Source organism: Danaus plexippus (genome assembly GCF_018135715.1).
Source record: "Danaus plexippus chromosome 16 unlocalized genomic scaffold, MEX_DaPlex mxdp_23, whole genome shotgun sequence".
Lineage (NCBI taxonomy): Eukaryota > Metazoa > Arthropoda > Insecta > Lepidoptera > Nymphalidae > Danaus > Danaus plexippus.
In genome coordinates, this window is record NW_026869851.1 from 785,208 (window position 1) to 808,996 (window position 23,789).

General features: G+C 28.8%; 7 protein-coding genes across 10 annotated transcripts; 4 read left to right on the forward strand and 3 right to left on the reverse strand.

Annotated features, from left to right (window-relative positions):
• The first annotated feature begins 438 nt into the window (after positions 1-438).
• Positions 439-2,370, forward strand: LOC116771800 (maspardin-like). Its single transcript, XM_032663774.2, has 5 exons — positions 439-650; positions 762-1,002; positions 1,085-1,314; positions 1,593-1,841; positions 2,015-2,370. The coding sequence occupies exons 1-5, from the start codon at positions 552-554 to the stop codon at positions 2,150-2,152; spliced, it is 957 nt and encodes a 318-aa protein (XP_032519665.2). The 5' UTR covers positions 439-551; the 3' UTR covers positions 2,153-2,370.
• A 560-nt stretch (positions 2,371-2,930) lies between these two features.
• LOC116771799 (stomatin-like protein 2, mitochondrial) lies at positions 2,931-6,411 on the reverse strand. The gene is made up of 8 exons (XM_032663773.2): positions 6,252-6,411; positions 6,057-6,173; positions 5,630-5,837; positions 5,176-5,364; positions 4,722-4,877; positions 4,092-4,207; positions 3,639-3,767; positions 2,931-3,245 (listed from the first exon to the last, which is right to left on the reverse strand). Exons 1-8 carry the CDS (start codon positions 6,297-6,299, stop codon positions 2,982-2,984), a joined length of 1,227 nt encoding a protein of 408 aa, XP_032519664.2. The 5' UTR covers positions 6,300-6,411; the 3' UTR covers positions 2,931-2,981.
• Positions 6,412-7,064: 653 nt separating this feature from the next.
• LOC116771837 (coiled-coil domain-containing protein 112-like) lies at positions 7,065-10,132 on the forward strand. The gene is made up of 9 exons (XM_032663818.2): positions 7,065-7,448; positions 7,577-7,695; positions 7,768-7,890; positions 8,230-8,419; positions 8,809-8,942; positions 9,031-9,103; positions 9,566-9,605; positions 9,700-9,849; positions 9,954-10,132. The coding sequence occupies exons 1-9, from the start codon at positions 7,181-7,183 to the stop codon at positions 9,994-9,996; spliced, it is 1,140 nt and encodes a 379-aa protein (XP_032519709.2). The 5' UTR covers positions 7,065-7,180; the 3' UTR covers positions 9,997-10,132.
• Positions 10,133-10,651: 519 nt separating this feature from the next.
• Positions 10,652-11,873, forward strand: LOC116771834 (tetratricopeptide repeat protein 19 homolog, mitochondrial). Its single transcript, XM_032663815.2, has one exon. It carries the CDS (start codon positions 10,866-10,868, stop codon positions 11,850-11,852), a length of 987 nt encoding a protein of 328 aa, XP_032519706.2. The 5' UTR covers positions 10,652-10,865; the 3' UTR covers positions 11,853-11,873.
• On the reverse strand, positions 11,850-13,999 carry LOC116771835 (peptidyl-prolyl cis-trans isomerase 6). The gene is made up of 4 exons (XM_032663816.2): positions 13,746-13,999; positions 13,043-13,250; positions 12,457-12,641; positions 11,850-12,234 (listed from the first exon to the last, which is right to left on the reverse strand). Exons 1-4 carry the CDS (start codon positions 13,836-13,838, stop codon positions 12,103-12,105), a joined length of 618 nt encoding a protein of 205 aa, XP_032519707.1. The 5' UTR covers positions 13,839-13,999; the 3' UTR covers positions 11,850-12,102.
• A 527-nt stretch (positions 14,000-14,526) lies between these two features.
• Positions 14,527-20,768, forward strand: LOC116771708 (transmembrane protein adipocyte-associated 1 homolog). Of its 2 annotated transcripts, none has more exons than XM_032663633.2 (6): positions 14,527-14,890; positions 14,961-15,256; positions 15,418-15,675; positions 17,539-17,725; positions 18,429-18,558; positions 19,036-20,768. In XM_032663633.2, exons 1-6 carry the CDS (start codon positions 14,802-14,804, stop codon positions 19,195-19,197), a joined length of 1,122 nt encoding a protein of 373 aa, XP_032519524.1. In that variant the 5' UTR covers positions 14,527-14,801; the 3' UTR covers positions 19,198-20,768. The 2 variants fall into 2 exon arrangements, with proteins under 2 accessions (XP_032519524.1, XP_032519526.1); XM_032663635.2 differs by having other exon boundaries at positions 19,039-20,768.
• A 26-nt stretch (positions 20,769-20,794) lies between these two features.
• LOC116771707 (serine/threonine-protein kinase PRP4 homolog) lies at positions 20,795-23,673 on the reverse strand. 3 transcript variants are annotated; one of them, XM_032663630.2, is made up of 3 exons: positions 23,556-23,673; positions 22,754-22,885; positions 20,795-22,543 (listed from the first exon to the last, which is right to left on the reverse strand). In XM_032663630.2, exon 3 carries the CDS (start codon positions 22,489-22,491, stop codon positions 20,824-20,826), a length of 1,668 nt encoding a protein of 555 aa, XP_032519521.2. In that variant the 5' UTR covers positions 22,492-22,543; positions 22,754-22,885; positions 23,556-23,673; the 3' UTR covers positions 20,795-20,823. The 3 variants fall into 3 exon arrangements, with proteins under 3 accessions (XP_032519521.2, XP_032519523.2, XP_061384005.1); XM_032663632.2 differs by lacking the exon at positions 22,754-22,885 and having other exon boundaries at positions 23,556-23,661; XM_061528021.1 differs by lacking the exon at positions 23,556-23,673 and having other exon boundaries at positions 22,736-23,057.
• Between the last annotated feature and the right edge of the window lie 116 nt (positions 23,674-23,789).

The window sequence follows — 23,789 nt, forward strand, 5'->3', positions numbered from 1 at the left end:
TTAAACACTTTGCTACAACACATTATAATGCCTCGGATTGAAGGAAGGTCGTTTATTAGCTTTCTAGTGCATTATCTATATATATTTAATTTATAATAAAATAGTTTTATGATTTTTAGCTTTTTTTAGATCCATTTAATTAGAAAAGGCAGGAAAAGCAAGAGTAAATTTAATATTAATGCCTTAAAAATAAGTTGATATATAGAAGAGAGTTCGTTGCTAATTAAATTAATTAAAACTAAGGTTTTATCCACTCTGCTATATATCAAATTTAGGAAAACAGTGTACTAAATTGAAGATCATAGAGCAATTTAAATAGTTCTATCTTTAGTCTTTATAAGCAATAATCCAAGAATCTTTCGCAATTGTATTTCTGACCACTTATTTTTCTTATTCTGTTATCAATTGTCAATTGAAACTGTCAAGTACAACAAACCAAATGTCAATTTCCTTACATTTACGACGGTGTTGAAGTAGTCATGTATCTCTATTTTCAACTATAATATATTTTAAAATCTGTTTCATATCTGGAATTGATAGTTTAATATAATATGAGTTACTTAAGTGATCTATCACAAACTAATGAATATTTAAGTTTTCGTAGTAGTATACCACTACGAAAAATAGATGTTGACTCAGATGATACCAAGGTAAACAAATTGATACTAGTTTCATTTACCATTTTCTCAATTCAACATTATATTATTAACAATTACTTTGTAACCTATGTATTGTTTATGTTTAATTAACTTACTTCACAGACGTGGAAAATATTTGACAGTGGCCCCAAATCTGTTAGTTGTCCACTTATATGTTTGCCACCAGTCTCGGGTACAGCCGATATTTTTTACAAACAGATCATGGGTCTCACTACACGAGGCATTCGCGTTATTGGAGTAGAACCTCCGCCTTATTGGAATTTAAAAGAGTGGTGTGATGGATTCAAACGACTAATTGATTACCTTGAACTAGATAAAATACATATATTTGGTGCTTCACTAGGTAACAGTAATATGACTATTATTAATACTTACACACATTATAGATACATTTTGTATGATATTAAATCGTAAATGCGTTTTAGGTGGATTTTTAGCACAGAAATTTACAGAAATAACAAAAAATTGTCCCCGTGTTGCATCCCTTATTTTATGTAACACCTTCACTGACACAACTGTGTTTGAATATCACGACTCTGTAGCTCTATTCTGGCTTCTACCATCTTTAGTGCTGAAGCGCATGTTGATGGGAAATTTCACATGTGAAAAAGTTGACAAGAGAATTGCAGAATCAATAGATTTCATGGTTGAAAGGGTATGATATTGAGTTATAAATGTAACCATTCCGTAACCTTGGTAATATGAAACTATTACAGAAAAACCTTACGAAATATTTTTACCGTATTAAGATATCTTAACTTATCTTACAAATTAATTTGTAAATGTAATATTATTTTGTAATTGTAATTCATCAAAAATTCATAGAGTTTCAGTATGGGAATATATAAATAAAATAAAAATGATAAATACAAAATGGGACACTAATTCTTTAAGCCATAAAACTGTATGTATTGAAGCAAATTTAATTTTCAGCTTGAAACATTGACACAGTCTGAGTTAGCATCAAGACTAACTCTGAACTGTACACCGAGTTATGTTCAACCCCAGATACTTGGTGACATTCCCATCACAATTATGGATGTTTGGGACGATGGTGCCCTTAGTTCAAGAGTTCGGGAGGACCTTTACAAGTCATACCCACATGCTAAATTGGCTCATTTAAAAAGCGGTGGCAATTTTCCCTATTTGAGTAGAAGTGACGAAGTTAATTTGCATTTATTGGTAAGTAACAATGTGAGATCTTAAATGTAAAGGTAATTATGACATACAATGATTAATATAAGGACAGATTGTCATAAAGTTGAATGTTTTTTATCTATATTATAAAGTCTGAAATACCTTTTTATTGATAGATATATGTTAAGTTAAAAGTCAATTCATTATATAATTTCCAGATACATTTGCGCCAATTCGACGGCACTGATCTATCCGCTTCATATTTAAATCTCCACAAGATTTCACCACAAAATCAAACCGAAGAAGGGACAGTGAGCTATTTTAACCAAAAGGATAAATTTGTTAAAATATTGTGAAGTTCGTTTACTTGTTGCTCTTTGCAATAGTAATGTCTATTATGGGTGTGTTAAAGTACATAATTTATAACAATATGTTACGTTAAAGTGTGCTTAAAATGATAATATTATTTAATAATCTGTGAGGCGTCATATCACGATCGACTGTAAAGAATTTGTAATATATCAATTTTCTATAACCGTAAATAAAAGTGACAATTCAATCATGTTAAAATTAATCCATACATGATTTTATTCGTTTCGAGTCATATATCTCAATGACATTTCAATTTGTCACACATTAGAAACGTGTTGGTTGTTTAAAAATAAATTATGTAGGTATATGATTTGAATAAAATAAAAAATGTACCTCTCTTTTTGGATGATAGCTGGTATGGTTGTAACATTCCACGAATTTATAGACTTGAGAGAGGCAATACTATATTTCTCTTATCTGACTGATATTGAAAACCTTAGCCGTGATTTACACTCGCGTACGAGTCGCGAGACGAGGCATGAGCCGAAGCACAACGTGACAGTTTAAATAATTAATAATTAATAATAAGACTAGAATCATTTGTAATTTACCCTCCCGAACGACCATTTAAACTGTCACGTTGTGCTTCGGCTGGTGCCTCGTCTCGCGACTCGTACGCGAGTGTAAATCCCTTGTTAGCGATGAAAGAAAATTCTCTTTATTCCATATTAAACTAGTAGGAATGACTTTTTACAAGTGATAAGGTATTTTTATCACACATTCAAACAAGAAATCTTTATTGTTATGGGTAATAAAATAATCTTTTTAAATTAATTATTTGTTTGATTTATTAATGGTTAATACTTAACATTTCTATGGATCTTTTTCTAATGTGTTCAAATGCTTTTTCTTGTCTTTCTGTGTCTGCAATGCCTTTTCTCTCTCCTCATCGTCAGAGAAATACTCTGCCAAATCCTCATTTGGAACGGCTTGTCCGGCCATGGTCAGACCTTTCTCATTTGGCATATTGAGTTTGTACATAGAATCCTCAGCCATTATATCAGGTATGATCGGCTCACCATGAGATACTTGGTTGCGGTTGCTTTGTGAAGTTACCGTTGAATATATTGACATTGCCTGCAAGTAAAATAATAAGAATTTATATTCATAACAATTTATCGTGGGTTTTAACATATATATAGAATTTTTTAATATGTAATGTACAATTTATTTGTAAGTATGTTGACAATGGATATTCTATCCTTTATTAGTTTACTAACAAAACCCAATGATAATATGTATTGATAAATGAGTTTCTAGCATAATATCGTTATGATTATAAAATGTTATTATTTATTAGTTTGAAGAGGTAACAAACACACACACATACAAAATATAATTTTGACGATTACATAATACTATCATTCTCTTGAAGAATTAATATAATCAAATTATTCTTATTATATATGCGACATATTAAGGGTGAACCAAGTTATACCTTGACTATATATATGTATTTTTTAAACTAACCTGAGCGACCAAATTTGAAACATCCCCTGCATTAGCTGGCAGTATGAGAGTATTGTTTGTCCTTGCTAGTTTATTAAATGCTGACACATACTGCTCGGCCAATGTAAGCGCGGCAGCATGTTTACTATCCTGTAATTTTATACAATATTTAGATACAATATGTAAATTAAATCAAAATATGAACGTATTAATTTATATTATTGAAACATTTAAGAAAATAGATAAAATAATCTTTGAATGTATCATTCCTTGCTATTTAGAGTTCGTCAAAATTTTTGTGTAATAATTTAATAAATTTTAAAATACTCATAAATAAAACTTAATCAATTTTAAGACAGATATCAACTTTAAGTCCAATTAAATTAGCATAGCCCTCATATATAACAAACTATATTTGACTAATTTTAATAATCACACATTTAGAAGGGTTTATGCTGTCTATATACAATGTACCGTTTGTGCGAGTGCTTGCCCTATGATGGTGAGCCCTTTAGCCCGAGCATCAGCCACCGCCAACATGGCTTGAGCTTCACCTGACGCTTTATTTATCTGCTCCATCTTCTCGGCCTCTGAGAAATATTAATTTATTAAGAAATGTTTCTTGAATGAGTTTGGACTTTGATAGATCAAGAATTGGATCATCATCAAATATTCCAATTTAAAGACATTTTACTCACAATTACATTATGGTTTCATATAATTTATGTCTATATAAATTAAACATTAAAATATATATGTACAGCAAAATATAACTTAATATGACTGCACAGGTAACCAAGCTCTTTTTATTCTTGAAAATTTACAATAATTTTTCAATAGATGATAATGTGATTTAGTAATAACAACCAATTCTTCATGGTTTTCAATCCGACACATTACAATTTTCAAATGACAGCTTCATCGATTAATACTATATAACATAACAATGAAAAATCTCTATGGGTATCATGAATCAATATTGGCGCCATTTCCGACATTGTTTCTGCAATAGAAACCTTCACATACAACTTTCCAAAGATCCTAAACTCTTATAGTACAAAATAATTCATAATTTATAAAATTTCATACAAAATACTGATTTACCGGAAGCCAATATTCTTGATTGACGTTTTCCTTCTGCAACATTAATATCGGCTGCTCTAACACCTTCGGATTCTAATATAGCAGCGCGTTTCCTTCTCTCAGCTTCGACCTGCATTTGCATGGCTTCATGTACCCTGGTCGGCAGCTTTATATCCCCTATAAATAAATAAAAAAAATATAATTGGCTAACTTATTACACAATAAATTGGTATAAAGGCATTTTTCTTACACAAAGGAATATAAATTAATTTCTTTCCGTCTTTCCATCTACTGGTGGAATATATAGTAATTAAAAACCAGGATCTTTACTCTACCAATAATGTAATATTAATTATTTAAACTATTATTTTTCCACTATTTAAAAAAAAGTTAACAATCAGAGTTAAATTCAACTGTATTACACAATTCTCTGTGTGACTACAGGAAAGTCTAGTTAATTAACAAAGTGACTTACGTATTTCATATCTCAAACAAGTTATGCCCCATGCTTCACTTGCTTTATTGATGGCATGGACTATAGAAACATTGAGTGACTCTCGCTCCCTAAAAACTTTGTCAAGTGATATCTGTCCCAACTCTGACCTCATAGTTGTTTGTGCTAGTTGTGTTATAGCAAACTCTGGATCTTCTACTCCGTAAGAAGCTAAATATTTTGAAGAAATATGTTGTTAGTTATATAAATATCTAAAATAAAATGCTTATAACAATATCTAAGACTTTCACAAGTATTCATTTAAATGAAACTAATATATTTTGGATTACTACATATATTCAGTTTTTAAAATATTAAAATATGCATAGAAATATGATGTCCAAACTGATATTACAAAAGCAAAAAAAATTTATAAAATAAAACCTGATTAGGCAACAGAGATTACTAATAATATCTAAAAATTACTTCTATTTACCTAAGTATGGATCAACAATTCGTAGATACAACACACCATCAATACTTAAAGTAACATTATCAGATGTTATTGCACTCTGCTTTGGAACATCTATAGCAATTTCTTTTAGACTCTGCACATACTTAATTTTGTCTACAATTGGCCAAAGCAGATTCAGTCCTGGCTCTAGTAATCTGTGAAATTTACCCATTCTCTCTACGATCCACGCCTGTGTGAAGGAATGATTGTTATAATTCATAATATTTTAAAATAAATTCAAAAGCACCAAAAGAAAATTTCTATTTATTAATACTTAATTTTATTTAGACATTTTTTTTTTGTAAATTATTTCTAGAATTTTAGGCGATTGCAATAATTTTAAAACCTATACTATGATAGCTTAACAGAATGTCCAACTTGTAATACAATGATGTATAGGCAAACTAACCTCTTGTTGTGGAACAAACATTATGATCGTATTGATTGGAGTTGTTGAACGATTTCTCACTGATGATATACCATATAACACACGGGCCCCATTTTGAAAATCTACACTTAAAGTATTCTGGAATAATTTAAATTCAGAAATCATTGCGTAAATGGAATTGAAAATAAGTTATTTCTCTACAATGTAAATACGTACTTTCAGAGGTGTGATCCTCGAGAAAAGTAATTTAGATCGGGAGAACATAGTTATTTTGGAATTGTTAAATGTTACACAAAATTAAATAAAATTAATACACTTCATTCCCGGTTCCTCCAAACCTATCAGAAAAATACACTTCTATATTTCACTGACAATGACAGCGTTTTGTGACAGTAAGTTATAATCTGGGAGTGATAAAACAAAATGTATTAAATAGTTATTCTCTCATAAACAAAAAATGTTAAGAACGTGTAAAGATTTACAATCATATTTAAAATTATAAACTAAGTTTATTTAATCGTCCACAAAAATTATAAAAAAGAAAAACGTTTTAAATAATTAATTCCTGCTACTAATTTAAATAAACATAAAAAAAAAACAAATCTATTTTGTTATTCATTGTGAACTGCTAAAATATAGTTTCCTAAACTAATCTACAATCTTTGCTCAGTTAAAATAATATCTCAATGTATCCTAAGAATATTAAAATTTAAACCTTTGTTTTACTCACATAAAAAATTAAGATATTACCTACAATTATTTCTGCCTCTCATGAGAGAAATTGTATAAAACATGAAGAATAACAATAAAATTAAAAATGTACATATCTAATATTGTACAAAATTTTCTTATTATCAATATTTTTAATAAATATGAATATTTTATCGAATGTTGTACCTATATTCAATCATTTTAATTATACATACAAACTCCATATTTTTTTTAATAATTGGACTGGTTTCTTTTGTGAGAAAGAACATAATTTGCCTTCATTTCAGAAAAATAACAAAATACATTTATCTCCCTGACAACCTCGAAGAAAGTTTGATCGATATAATAAATTTGTTCCATTTCTCTTTGTTTCTCCACAATTCTGTTTACTTTTCATTTAATATAAGAAGGAAACTATATGAATCTTAAGCTAAATGGATATTCAAATAAACAATGAGGCTTGTAGTGGTGACGATTTTAAAGCTCGTATGAGAAGACTTAAAATTCAAGAAAGTGTATTAATGGCCAACGTAAAAAAATCTTTAGTGAAATGTCCAGATTATAAGGAATATTATGAACACGGCAATGAATTGACATTTAAAAGGTTTTGTGTTCATTCAAAAAATTCTTTTATTGAAATTAAAAATTTGTTTGAAGACATTAGAATTAAAACTAACTTGCAAGACTCACCTGACAAAATCGGTATGTATTCAGTAGTGACAAATATTTATCTTTGTTCAATTATTTAAAAGCTGAATATTATGACAGGCGATAAATTATGCCAAAATTTTTTAAAAGCAATAGGTACACTATATTTTTATATGTTGTAGACATAGATGATTTAAAAAGGGATATAACGCAATTGGAGTCTAAAATAAAATCTTTCAAACAGTATATACGAAGTGAATTAAGGACGTTACAGTTCGAGGAAAATGTTATTAAGGAAAAGGTCATTTGATAAATAGTATGCTAGTCAATAAATCTTTATCTATTATTTATTTATATTTTATTTCTGCTGCAGGATATTGTCAGCACAGTTAAGGAGAGGAAATTTAAAAGACATAATGGTGTTAATCTTAATCAGTTCAATGAAATTGTGACGAGTCCTGTACGAGCTATAATTAATTCTCCGTTCAAATGCTCGGTAATCATGTTACAACTTACATTCATGTAACGTAAAACGTTAGAATGTAAAAAAAGGTTATATATAAACGTGTAAACTATTCTATATTTTAACCGACTTAAATGACACGAAATGTTTTCATACTCAATGTTACTTATTCCCATACTGATGCAATAACATAGTATATTCAATAGTATCAATAATCCTCGGACCTTTGTTTTGTTTATTAAATGTTATTATTTTTCATAACACTTATTTAAATAGCATAAGTGCTATCAATTTTAGTTTATTTATTGAATTTGTTTTCGAATAAGAAAATGGTAATTATAATGCTAATAAATAATACATCAAATATTAAAGGAAGTGCAAGAATTCCAAGCGTTTATGAAGAACAGCCAAAACAAATATGGCGGATGGAATGAATACAATCACAACGTATTCACAAAAATATGGAAAAAATATTTCAATGATCTTTTGATAACATCAAATAATATTGAACAGACTTCTACTTTTGACGATTTTAAAAATGAAGTTTCGGCTAAAATACCAGGTAGGAACCTAGACATCATTATCAATAAAATGGTTTCATTACTTGACTTAAGATTAAGCATTGATTACTAAATTAATTACTAATAAAGTAATACATATCGTTGATTTTAAGTGAAATTTTAAGGTCATTTATATTTCTTTAATCAATATGGTATATATTAGATACTATTAGTTTCATGAAGTTTTTTGAATATTATAATCGATACGTAATAGAGAAAATAATCGGATTAAAATAATAATGCAAATATTTACTTAAGGCCAGTACCTAAATTGTTTTAGAAGTCTTATAACTTTTTTTAAATCATATTATAAATGACCTCGGCAAAAGATTTGCTATTTAGATGTTATTAAAAAATATGTTTTTAATATGATATTATTTTTATCCTCTAGATTCTAATCCAAACGATATCGTTTCTCATGGAAAATGGTATTCTGAATATTTACGTCTTAAAAAACGTCAAGAAGTCGCTCTGAATCGTTGGAAAGAAAACAAGAATAAAATAAAACAACCCTTAAGAGAAAATGTTTAGTAATTTATATAAGTACAAATTATTGTTAGGAGAACTTTATGTTTTTCTCGACACACTATAATACGCTATATTTAATTTTCAGAATAAATTTGTTACGCCGGATACCATATGCGATTTAAAAAATGCAAGGTCTGGACAAAATTTACCACGAAAAGGTAATTCTTTATATCGTTATTAATGTAAGTAGTAAAATAATCACGCTAATATATGAGTAATATTAAAACTTTATTGAAAATGAATATATAGATGGCAGAACTATCAATACATTTGCTTAACTTAATAATAAAGCAACTCCTTGATAGACGAAGGACGTCATTAAAGACTTTGATTGAAAATAAGGATGTCACAACTCATCCTTGTGAACAGGATGTACATGATTTAATAAATCACGTTTGATGCTCGTTTGTAAATCTTTATTTGTATAGTATATTGTTATCTTAAGTTGATAAACCTGTGTTAGATTGATATGTTAAACTCTCAGCTGCTCATCTTAATTTCAATCTCAAGTTACCAAATCATAAAAAAGATTTTTTTTTTTACTAACAAAAACTTAAACATACACATATATATTTATATATATATTTAACAAACTTCTTCATTTTTTGTTTCCTTTTTAGACAAAAATCAAGCATCATCGAGTTGTGACGAGCAATTTAGGTACGAAATTATGCGAAATACTTAAATTCCTAAATAAAAAAAAGTAATTATTAAAGAAAATATAGGATGTTTAATGTTTGATGTTTATTTTCAGAAGTACATCCTTCCAAACAGAGTCGAGGCAATGCGTTTTAAAGAACACAAAATGTCGTTACATGAAACCCACACAACAATGGATTAATAGAAGAGATAGTGCTACAGAATTGGGTCAACAAAACTATGATGTTGATAATATAAACAAATTGTATGATTGTATTTCCTTCACGATATGATAAATCAAAATAATTTTGGTGACTTGAAACAGATACCTTTTAGGACAATGCATAAATTTAATATTATTTATTCCAGACAAATACCGTCATGGAGGCTAAGTTTAAATAAATACAATTAAGTTGTAATAGTGGTTTTCGGGTACCATCGATAACATGTTTGCTTCGAGGTTATATGAAGAGTGTAATAATGTAAATAAATATACTAACCGACGTAAATTCTTTTAAATTTTCTGAAAGTCGTCGTTTATACTTGTGCAGTTCCTAAAATAAAGATATCTACATAATAATAGTTTAACTAAAATATAACCAATATCTAAGTATAAAATTTTATTTTCAATCACAAAAATTTTAATGTTGCACTTTAATAAAATATAAATCCGTAACGTAACGTTTATTCTTAATGATTACGAGCAATTGCACTCATACTGTTTAAAAATAGGCCCAAATAAAAAAAAACCAGACTCAAATATTTTTCAAAGGTGTTAAAAGGGGAACAATACATATTTATACTAAAATATGCTTTATTTTATTTTACATCGTTGTCTGCTTGAAAACAGTATATATACATTAGTATACGCAAGCTAAAATAAATATGGGAGGAACTAATCTACTCTGGTTCTATTTTTTATTTATAAAGTTTTTTCTGTTTGTTTCGATCCTATTTGTAGCTATTGTTTTTCAGAAAAAACATTATCAGAAAAAACTAGAACCTGTACTAACAAATTTAAACTTTTTTTTATAGGAAAAATGACATCTGTCAAACGTTTTAACGCGAAATGAAATGACAACTGATACGATCATTGTATTATTCACCTATTCTAGATATAACTTTGTAAGTTTAAAAAATACGAAGACATTAAAATTAAATTTTGGCATATAACAATAATTTCGTCCAGAAAAAAAATTTCAAAATTATTCAAGTGGTTTTGTGAATACTATGATAAATTAGGGTTATGTAATCTATAAATTTTAATAAAAATCAGCTATAATGTCCTCCAGGATTAGATTTATGTGGAGGAGAATAAACCCGATTAAATTAAATTATAAATCCAGATGCTCAGCTCTAATACCTATATTGACACCAAAAACCATTAGAGCCACAGTTCCTTACACATTAGGTTTCTCACTTCTCACTCTGATTGGTCTAGAAAAAAAATTAAACGCCGAAGATGAATTAATCATGACAATAAAACACTGTATCCTCTTTATACAAAGAAATGAATTTGATAAGGCAGAGCAGTTGTTACATGTTGCATTGAGACAGGCACAGCAAATAAATCATCAGCTCGGTGTAACATATGTATATGATGTTATGGCAAACTTAGCTCTAGAAAGAGAGCAATATAGTAAAGCAAAGCAGTTGTTTGTAGCAGTTTCTCAGAGATTATTGGCCGATGGAACAGCTGAGGATGATCCGCGATTAATTCATATAAGCGCCAAATTAGCAAGAATAAGCCATATGCAACATGAATATACAACAGCTCAGCTGGGTTACGATTGGTGCTTAGAGAAACTGAGCGCTGTCATAGATAGAGATCCAAATGAGAATTTTAAACAGTTGCAAGCTATGATAGAAGATTGGTATGGCAGGTTATTCATAGATTGTGATAAAAGTGAGCTCGGCTTGAAGTATTTGAAAAGCTCTTACGAAAAGATGAAAAATATCAAAGACATAGGACAAGATCATTTGGTGATACAGTTGAATGATATAGGAACAGTTTGTGACAAGATAGGCGCTGTCGATGAGAGTATAAAGTACTTTAAAGAAGCAATTGATATGGGCAAAACGATTGAAGATATGCCAGATTTGGGGGCAATGTATGTTAATTTGGGTAGAGCTTACATGAAAAAAAATCTTCTAGATTTCGCAAGAAAAACTTGTGGGTATGGCTGGAAATTAGGAGTCATGGCTAAGAATAATGATATAAAAAGTGAAGCCGAACTTTGTTTGAAAGAAATAAAAAATATGGTATAAATATAATGTTATTTATTATCACCTTTAGTATTATTACTGGTTACTTATACAATATTCATATCCTGCTAGAGTATTTATTTAACAGTTTTATTTTAACAGAAATCGGTTGACTCATGATCATTTGACATATATATTTAATGCACATGTATGTACGTATATAAAAATAAAATTACATGTTACAGTTAAATGCACTGGATATTAATGTTGACAAGTTCTATTACTTTTTTTTTTAATTAAAATAAAATTATTTTCATTGAGCACTTTCTTTTGACACAGCAAAAGGTTCTGATACAACTTCCGCTGATGAGTTTGTTATTACGACATCCTTAACTGGCCGGTCATTTGCTCCAGTTACCGTCTTTTCTATCTTACGCACCACATCCTGCAAATTAATAATATATTAATATTTATGTCTATAAAGACATTACAGATCCACTTGTTTTACAAATCAATAAGAATAGTTTAGGGTTTAACAATGAAAATTATGACTTAATACTAACTTAAGCAAAAAATTTGAATACTTTGAATGTTTAAAATAACTTTTCACTTAAAACATATTAAAAATATTAAAATTTCAATATATTGTCAAACAATTTGAACTCACCATTCCTTCAAGAATTTTTCCAAAGACAACATGTCTGCCATCTAACCAGGGAGTTTTGGTGGTGGTGATGAAGAACTGAGAGCCATTGGTGTCCTTACCAGCATTGGCCATTGACAACCATCCAGCACCATAGTGACGGAGCTTGAAGTTTTCATCCTCAAACCTCTCTCCATAAATGCTCATGCCTAACACAAATATAATAAGCATACATATTAATAAACTACGACATTTTTACTGATAACATTTTTTTTTTATTACAAGGAATGTTGCCCCTGCTTCAAATTTTTTCACACACTAATGCTGAATATTTTTTTTACACTTGTTATCCATTGTTATAGCAAATTGAGCATTAATTGGAACCAATTATTTCTCCAACAATAATAAAATAATAATTGCCTATTTCACATGTTATCAATATTTTTTCAACTGATAAAAAACTAACATGAGAGATAATGTAAAATAAAAATATCTAAAAGTACTCGAGATATTTTTGTTGTTTCAAAATTCTGTGGTATTAAGAATATAAGATTATAAATTCCTCTTACAAATATCAATATATGTAGAAAACTTCAAGATAAAATCATACCTCCAGTTCCATCTCCCTTGGTGAAGTCACCACCTTGAATCATGAAATTATCAATGACCCTGTGGAATTTGCTACCTTTGTAACCTTGACCCTCAGGCTTTTGGGCAAGTTGGTAGAAATTCTCTACAGTCTTAGGAACTGTTTTTCCAAACAAACCAATTACAATAGTTCCTATCGGGTCACCACCAATGCTCATGTCAAATTTTACCTAAATGAAAAGTAAACATGATACATCTAAACTATTAAATAATAAACAACTCTTTAAAAGACATCCACTAGAATAACAATAATAAAATAGTCTAACTGATTTGACCTAAATTAATTAAGACATTTATTTTAAGCCATCATGCCATCATGCACTTAGTTTTCCAGATTTATCAAGAAGCTCCTATTCAAAGTCGTAAATAAAAACTTTTTGGCACAAAAACTAAGAAACATTATTTATTAATAATAATATGAACAAAATTTTAATTTATTTAAGCATATTTCCTATTAAAATGCAAGTAAAATAGTGTTGGCAATTTTTAACGTTTAGAACAAAGGATTGAAATTTTAAAACGTGTAGCGTCATCTCCACAAGGTCAGCGACCTTTTTATCACAACGCTTCATCAAGCTTTGAAGCTCCTTAATTTTTATGCTTTTGATTTATTAATTATAATGATATTAAATTGTATTAAATGGATAAAATATTATATATTATACCTTGTGGGTAACTTTGGGTCCTTTGGGTTCATCTGCTGACCAGACAGTTGACACCAGGAATAGAATTCCAAGAGTCGCCGTTAAGAGACCCATAACTAGAATGAGTTTTGTTTTCTTTCTTGTAATTTTTACTACCTAGATTATTTAAGGTGTTATATTTTACAGTATTTTTAATATTTTGTAAGATAAAACTGTAAAACAACTGACACCGGCAAAATACTCGGTAGTAATGCAAGCTTAACCTAATAGTCACAAAATATAAATGTACACGTCAGTGTAACTGGACTTTGGTGAAAGAAAATGTCAATGCCAAATGTCAATTTATTAAAAAAAAAACATGGGACATGAAATTTTCATGTAAAATATGTATTATTACTGAAACTTCAAAAGCATTGCAACATATTTAATGTAATTTATATAAAATAGAAATCTTACTATGTTTAATACTGATTCTACCATCATGATATTCTTTTTTTGACTGATCTTTCACTTTTGCTCGTTTAAAATGTCACGAAAATTATAATTTTTTTAAAATGTTTATATAGGTACTTTTTTATTTAAGATAAAATAGATATAAAGGTTTTATATATAATCTTGTATCATCTGTATCTGTATGGTTATTTTTCTCCCCTTAATATATTGGATTAATTTTCATTTAAGGTTAAAGTTAAAAAATTACTTGAAATGTTTATCGATTTTAAAATATTATAATTAACTAAAACAGAATTTTAGTAATATGTGATAATTTTCCACAGATGGATATAATACCAAATATATTTGATTATAGTCTATGCTTATCAATGAAAGTAAGTAAACCATCGAAGTTGGACGCAAGACATTATCGTATATTATTTTATTTTGTGTCGTAATTTACAAATCGGATTAGAAAGTGAGAACATCTAAAAGTTCAAAGGAAAACTCTTTTTATAATGCGTGAGCAAAGCTGACGTTATGTGGCAACTAATTAAATTACAGTAGTTAAGTTATATTTTTCTATTAAGAATTCTAAAATTTCGTTACACTAAATGGCTGAGAAATAAAACAAAAAAAATAATAATGGATGGAAATAATGCCTCAGATTTACCTCCTGTAAAAGAGGAGGCATTCTGTAAATATGTTTTATACTATGGATTGAACAATTCAAGGTAATTCAAAGTGACTTTGTATTGTTTAGTTTGTCAAAGTGTATTTGTTTAATACATATTTTTTTTACAGAGTTCGAATTTGGGATTTGATAATACTGATACCTAACGCTCTGTTCGTGCTATTTTTAGTCGTAAGATTTAACAAAGCTCAGTTAAAGTTACGTGCTACCAGTAGCCCAATATTCCTGACATTTTATTCATTGGTTTGGGGCAATGTGATTGTCAGTGTGATAAGATGTGCTGTATCAATGACAGTGAATGCTGCTATGCCGGTTGGAGGTCTAATAGACAAGATACTTTGGGTAATAGTAAGATTCTTCTTACTTGCAACGGAAATGAGTGTTGTCATATTTGGTTTGGCTTTTGGTGAGTTTGATATTGTTTACGTTATGATTTATTGATCTGGACTTGTGGGTTCATTAAGGTTATAGACATAAAATGATAACATTTAACACTTACAATGTCTTCTGAAAAATATTTAATTACTTTTAAATTTGTAATATGTTTCTTAACTAATATTATTTTAGGTCACATGGACAGCAGAAGCAGTATTAGATATGTTTTGCTGGCAACATCCTTAATATCCCTCGCATTCACTGTAACACAAGGCACTCTTGAGATAATCATGCCCAATGACATGTTCCACATTGATATTGGAGATTACGACCTTTTTGGACATGGTGGAATGTTATTTTGGTTTACATCATCATTGGTGTTTGCAGTTATATATTTTATAATATTATTATTACCCTGGATACCATTGAGGGAATATTTAGCACTACCAAGTAAGTGTCTATACATTAGTTTTAATTATAATTAATTTATTAACAAAACATTAGATAATACCAATAAGAGTAGAAATAAATAACTAGTTATGATTGTAAATTTATACAAATACCATAATTATAATGATATAAAACAACACCTCGTCTGCCCGTGATCATAGTTGCTCAAAAGTAACTGAAACATTGGGAGTATGTAGTTTTAACAAAAAATAAAGCACGTGTAGTATATCCCAAAAATATTAGTTTAATTTAAATTAATAAAACTTGCGAAAATCTTAGATCTGATTATGACATAAAACAAGTTAAAAATACCTCAATTTGTTCCCTCATTTACAGTGAGTAATATAAAAAGTGATTTATTATATTGTACTACTTAATTGTATTTAAATAGTCATAAAAAATTTAAGTAACATAATTAAACAACAATTTAAGTAATCGTTTTTAAACCATGTTAATATAGTATATATTATCTTAATTATAAACAAATGTTATATTCATCTTTATAGTATTATAAAAATATTTATCAAATTTTGTGGAAGCTTATCTTTATTGTGAAAGTAATTAGCTTTTCTACTAAATGAACGGTCGGATGATAATTCCTTTTTCTAAATCAATTCTACAAACATTTAAACCTATACTTCCATATACATGAACTCTTCTAGAGCACTAATAATATCCTTAAAGTATAGATATATTTCTATCGGAACTTCCAATGTGTATGCTTTGAAAAGTTGTTCATGATTTAGTGTACTAAATAAACTAGTATTTGCAGAAAAAAAAAAACAACTAAGACTTATCACTCAAATGTCAAAGTTCTAATAAGTAATAACATTATAATAATATTTTGTTATTATGTTCATGATGCTTCAAGGTTGAGTAATTCAATTATATAGAATGAGTGCTCAAGTGAGATGTATAATAATATGACTTTCTAATTGAATTAAACAGCTTCCTTTATAAAGAGAAAGTTAAAATTTATGTACACACCAATTAAGCAGAATTGCTTATTACAATATCTTTTATTTTATTCTGCTGTATGTTGAAGCTGAAAAGAACAATAACAATTTAGAACTTTACATACTCAAATGTATTTATGTATGAAGATTTTTTAAGACATATTGACATGTGAGAACATAATACTTATAGCAGTTACAGTAACAAACTGAATATATCTCTTTTGTCATAAAACAAAAACTACTTTTGTCAGTTAGAAAAAATGAAATTGTTAAAAAGTATATTCATACATAGGAATGTCTATCCACCTTTATACAGTTTTCTATAGCCTTTCTTAATAAAACACAAACACACACACAAATATATATATATGGTTTCTCATGTAAACTTGTTTAGTCTATAGTAAGTAATGTTTTGTTCTTTGCTCCATTGAAGTGAATCGAAATTTCAATACAATATCTACTTTGTGTAATTTATACTGGTTCAATGAAACCTAACAAGTTTTAAGCCGCCTTCTCAAATTGGGAAACCTAAAATTGAAGGTGGAATAATCATCTCTAGATTGCGAAAGAGAAATACAAGCAATTTTGTTTACAGTTTTTAGTCATAAATTTTCCCTACAATATTATAAACTAGACTGATTTTGTTAAGTTATTTTATAAAAAGAGAACTATGCGACTTCATTTCTTTTATAAGCGTCCAAATATCAATTGTTTCAAGTTTATAAGCCGTTTATGATTAACATTTTTTATTATTCAATAGTTTCGTTAAGATCTGATCAAACTAGAAGAAAGTCAAATCTTTTCAACTGTCCCAAGGTCATTTTACATTGTAAGAAATAATGTTTGATTTCTGAACGTAAAGTACATAATTTTAAATTAAAGTTGTGTTTTCTATTTATATTTACAGCTAAATTGTCATTCTATTTGTACGTGTTGTTGCTCGCGTTACTGGACACAACACAAGCGATCGGAGCCGGTCTCCTAACGTGGGGTGATGTACCGTCTGCTCTATGCGTCGTGGATGTCACAACTTGGCTTTATTTCTCATTATACACGCCGCTTGTGTATCACACTTTTTTGAGTGAATTTTTCAGGTACGTCTCTTCGCGCCAAAATTTTGTGTTTTTGATCTTATAACCTATACCATATATTTTGTTATACATTCAAAGAAAAATGTCAAACTTACCGCCTTTTTTATATTAAGTTTTTTCATTCGTTTATGTTTTATAATAATGTATCTATTCAATGTTATACCAAATTTAGAGTCACGAAAGTAAGTAACGGCTGCAGAATGACTTACGTTTCGCGTTTTTTGTCGTTATCGCCTTGAGTTTTAGTAAACTGTATTCAACTATTATTTATATATATAATTAAGTAGAGTAGTCGAGAACGTGACTGGTAATGATACCCAGTTGCGAATGATACATAATATTCATATAATTTGTTATGAGTGTTTTTTCCTCATATCTCAATAACATAGCTATTATATAGTGGTTTCGGTAATTTTAAAGAACGCTTTTTTATAGCGGATGTCAAATCAAGCATATTTTTTTCCGTAATAATAATAAAACAAAAAAATTTTCCAATAAAAGCATTAGATGGTAAGAGTAAAAAGTATGAAAACGAGTTATCATTTCCAAATTGTAAATCTAAAAAGCGACTGGATCTAAACGATTTGTATGATATTCCGGTATAAAAAGTTATAAGCTAATACTATTTATAGTCAAAATATACGAATCCAATATGTATTTAAAAAAATATATGTCATATATAATAATTTTGATAAATATATTGCAGTGTGTCCCAGCCGAGTATAATGTTCTCGTACAAGGCGCAGATGGACGAGCCTTTAGACGACGATCAGGTGTCGTTGCCTCACCAACAGAGCTTCAGTTCTCTCAAGACAGACTCAGATTATATATATCAAGTACGTAGCTATTATATTTTGGCAAACAAAATATCAGAGTTTGAAATTATGAACATATATTAAGAATTTGAATTGATATTGTTAAAGAAATTTAGATTTCTGATGTATCCTAGCAATGATTAAAGTATGTTTAAACTTCATGGTTTCATTCACACTAGATTTGAGAATTATATTGCCAATGCTAATTGAACCACTTGTAATTGTAAACAGTGTTTGGAGTAAACAAAACTATATATTTTTTTTATGAGCAACCTTAGTACTGACAGTGACAATTAAATTGCACGTTGACAATTAAAATACGTTCAGGAACCTACATAAAGTTTCCACTATCCATCACTATTTTTACATATAAAAAAATCTTATTTGTTTATCTCTCAATACCACTAAATTAATGAGCTTGCTGAATAAATACTATTTTTTAAAGACAAGTATAATAGCCTGAAAATATTCTAGTTTAATCAATTTTTATTGTTTCAGCAGAGTAACAGCGTATACGATAGTACACTGTTCGAAGCTGGTGGGACGACTCCTATGAATCCCGTGTACAGTGCCTCGCTACAAAGCCCGGATTCCATAGCATCCGGGCAATCCATAGACATTGGTGTCGCCTTCCAAAACCAAAACATGCTCTCAACATAACAAATACAGATTAAAAATATGTTACAACTTCACTCATCCAAAGAAATACATATAAGATAGTGTTTAACATATATTTTTAAAATGCTTTTATTTTTTAAACGTGTAAATTCTTTGCAAGAATCTCTTTATTTTTACCATTAGTCTGTGACTATCAGGATCTGCTTTAAAAGATAGTTGTATGTAATCGTTCCATCCACGTTTTCATACTAGGCTAAGGCTGATACTATACTAATGAATTTGAAACATGCTCCACGAAGACGAGCGAAGATTTTAACTATCAATGGAATAACTTCATTTTTTAAATAATACATTGCTAGTACGGAATAATTTGACGTTTTTAAAATGAAGTGTTCCAGTTGGCTGTATTTTCGCTAGTTTGCGGTGCCTCGCACAGTTCTGGAAACGCCTTATAGTTTTTAAGTTATCAGGTACTATGTTACTTTGATAATCTTCGAATTACATAACATAAAAAATGAATGCACATGATGATTTTCTGTCCATTTAAGCCTTAAATCAAAGTTTGTACTTAGAATTGAACTCTAAATAAAAATCAACCTAGCAATGAACCGTTTTCAATTATAAACTTAGTGATTAGCGTGAAATAACTAAGATTTTTTCAATTAGTGTAGTAGAGGACGACTGCATATTAGTGATGATTCATTTAGATTACAATTTCATAGTTTTCTAGATTGTCTTTATTGTGATGTATTTAAGAATTATTTTAAAACACCAACCTCCAGAAGTATCTTGGAAATACTTTAAAAACTTCTTTCCAGCTTTATAAAAAACAGACGTGAAACAATTAAGCTAATGTTTCATTATATTAAAGTGAATAACATAAATTTTTTAATTATACAATTGTAACTATGTGATTACGTTGATAACATTCAAATATGTCTCCAATATTCATGTAAAGTTAACAGTATTCGTATATTTGTTTAGTATTAATAACACAAGCATATAATTTAGCATACACTCACCAGATGCCGTATGAAAATTATAACTTAATGCACTATTTTATATTGACATGACTTTATTATTATTATTGTTTTTTTTTTTATTTATCGTTCTGTGATCATTTACCTACTTATTTTTTGTTGTTATTTTTAATTGTTTAAAAGTGATAGTGGGATTAAGTAACAAATCTTGTGAACAGCAAAGCTGGTTTTGTGAATTATTTCAATTTGTTCTTTATATAGCAATAAATTATCATTATCTTGGAAGATTGCAATAAATGTGTCTTAACATTGTATAATTTAATGTACCGTTATGGACTTAATTACCTCCGCTGGGTCAACAGGCTAGTCTTAATTATTTTTTTTTATCAAATGATTTATCTAGCTGTACTATCCCAGACTTCAAATTAACATTGGATATAATCGAGATTGTCAATTGATTTGTAAATTAAAAATTAATGGCGACAGTCAATTTTCCTTTATGAATTGTGATAAACCCACATGTGTTATGTAATCATGTAAAATTTATTATTTTAAGTGATATTTTGGTTGGTGGCATATATTTTTGTTATTTTCTATGTTAGGAATTCTAATAAAGTAATGATTTTATTTCAATACGTATGTTTGATTAAAAGAACTGCTTTCATAGACTATATTTATTATCAGAGATTTATTTTTTTAGTACATCCTGAATGAATGGATGTTTCAAACAGTCGGTGGCAGAAACTCTAAAGTTAGAATCTAATGTGAGCATTTTCTCCAGCATTTCTTTTAATTGTGTTATCTTCTCTTCTTCATAACTCGATGGATTTTTGTAACCTTTCTTTAATTCTTTATACAAATCTCTATTAGTTATAATATTGCTTATTTCAACAAATTTATCCTTCCCTGTGAACTCATCGGTTTTGTGTAGCAGAAAATTGTTGTTGTAATTGAAATGTTGATCCTTAAATTTCGCTCTTCTTATTATCCTACTCGGAAATCTTCCTTTTAAGTCCATAAAACATTTGAGCATTTTATTATTAGATCCACCCATGAAAAGTATTTTTCCTGTTGCCATTTCGTAAATTGTACAAGCAGCCGACCACACATCAACACTATGCAGGTACGGTATGCCTAGAATTATTTCAGGTGCTCTATAAAATCTAGAAACTAAGTATGGTGTGGGTTCATGTTCTTTGATTTTTGAAGCCGAACCAAAATCGCAAAGCTTCAAGACATTCTTCTTTTCGTTCACTAAAATATTGTCAGGCTTTATATCCGCATGTACTATGCCAATTTTTTTTAATAGTCTAAGAGCCAGCAGCAGTTGTCTACTGTAACTTGTCAATGCTTTGATATTAATGCCATGGTGCTTTCCATATTTTTTAAGGACGCTCCTCAGATCCATATGAAGGGATTCGAGCACTAAACAAAGATGTCCCTTGTGTATAAAGTGAGTTTGATACCTCACACAATGAAATTTATCATTTGGGTCGGCATCATTTATCTCCCTCAACATTTTTAACTCCTTCAATCCCGTTTTGTGCATCAAATCATTATTTCTTAAAATTTTAATAGCAACTTCAAGTTTGTCCTGGTTGTTATCTTGTGCTTTTACAACATTTGAGAAAACGCCTTGTCCTAGTAAATTTTTTATTGTATATCGTGAGTTATATATCATATCACCAACATTAATTTTGTAGTAACCTTCTGAATCATCCCAGTTGTCTTTTAATTCTGAATTTTCTTTACTGTCTTGCGTAATTTTATCAGAAATATTATCAAGTGTAAAGTCCTCTTCTGAGAACATGTCAGTCACTAATTTCTCAGATGTAGTTTTACATTTCAGCTCAATATACTTTTGGTTTTGATGAGAATTTACTGTCTCTTGAATTTTTTCACATTGTGTACCGTTCAATTCAGATTTTTCTTCAGTTTTACCTAATTTATCTAGTAATTGTTTTCGTTGTCTTCTTCTCTGTTCAATTATATTTTCCTCATCTTCAGAATCTAACTGTAAATAGTCTTTAATATATTTGGGTGAAGAGTCTTTTTTATAGGACTCGTGTTTGGAAACCTTGGTAGGAACATTTAATTTATTTTCGACTTTATCAATAGTTTCATGCCTACGTTTCTTACTTTCTCTAATTTTTATATCACTTTTAGTTTTTGAGTTTGCAATATTTTTTAATTCGTCTCTGATATATTGTCTTTGCTTCATTAATTCTTCTATACTATTACCATGTTGTTTTGGTAATGGTGGTGTTGTACTTTCACTATAATGAGATCCTCTTTTTTTGTTATTTTTATCACTTTTTGACGAGTTTTTATTTATTTTTGAATATTTTTCAGACATTTCCACTGTTCAATGTAACAATAATTTTGACAACAATTTTTGCAGCTTTAACCTGGAAAGAGAAAATATTTCTGGGTTAAGTCAAGGGTTGATGTGATAATGAATGATTCAAACTAAATAATATGTCAATAAATGAAAGCATTCTTTGTCAAATTTATGATAGTCCTTATGAGGTAAACTTTAGAGTATACTTTGGCAACTATCATAGATTTGACTGCTTTGGCGGAAGGGAGGTACTATGTACTGTAGTGTCATTGATTACATTTCCACCCTGTTTTGTCATCAGCAGTGTTCCAACATTACTCAGTATCAACTTTTCATGTTCATAATCAGAACTCTTAAATCTGCTCCGCTCATTGCTAGCCTGTCACTTTACTTTCCCATCCATGGTTATCTATATCAAAATTCAACAAGATATTATTATTACATTTACACTACTGCTTTTACAATGAAATATAACTACATCAATCTCAATTCCTTATGTGTTGAATTTAATTAGTTGTTACTGAAAACATAAAACAGTTTTAGTAAACATAAGGTATTGATAGAATACTAATTCTCGATTGTCAAAACAATTAATTACCACACTTCCTAAGACTAAGACATTACTAATATGGCTTGTCTAATTTAATCTACTATAGTCCACAAAATTTTGGTGTCCAATGAAATATTGTAACTTTACTCATCCTGATTTTTTCCTTATATTAACATCCTTATATTTAAAGTATATTATTAAAATAGTACACATAACATGAAAATGTCACACCGATAGTATTAGCACATTCAGAACGGCTAATTAGTTTACTTAGCTCTTTCATGTTATGAGCACCAAATATAAACAAAAATGTAATAGAATTTTTGTGAATAACTACAGAAAATCCAAACTCTGCATAATCTTGTTATAGTCACATAGTCGACGATGGAAGAAAACACAAGCGAAAAGCGATATTGAAATTACCATATACCAAAATAATTAAGTGGTAAGCTCAATTTTGTTTTATGATGTTTTAACGTATGTAAATGACAAGAAAACATTTTTATAGTAATAAACGTGTTCATTATACCTCAGCGAAACACAAATTGTAAATAAAAATACAAATTTTCTATATTATAATACTATTAATGATTAATGGTTACTGACATTTTTGATTTTAATATACAACGTCATTAGTTCGACCACAGTTAATCATTTGTTTAGAATATCTTTGGAAAGTCTTAGATAAAATTAGCAACAACATAGATATAAAGGAAAAGTGAACTTATTATAGATTTATTCATTTTTAGTAACTGGATAATCA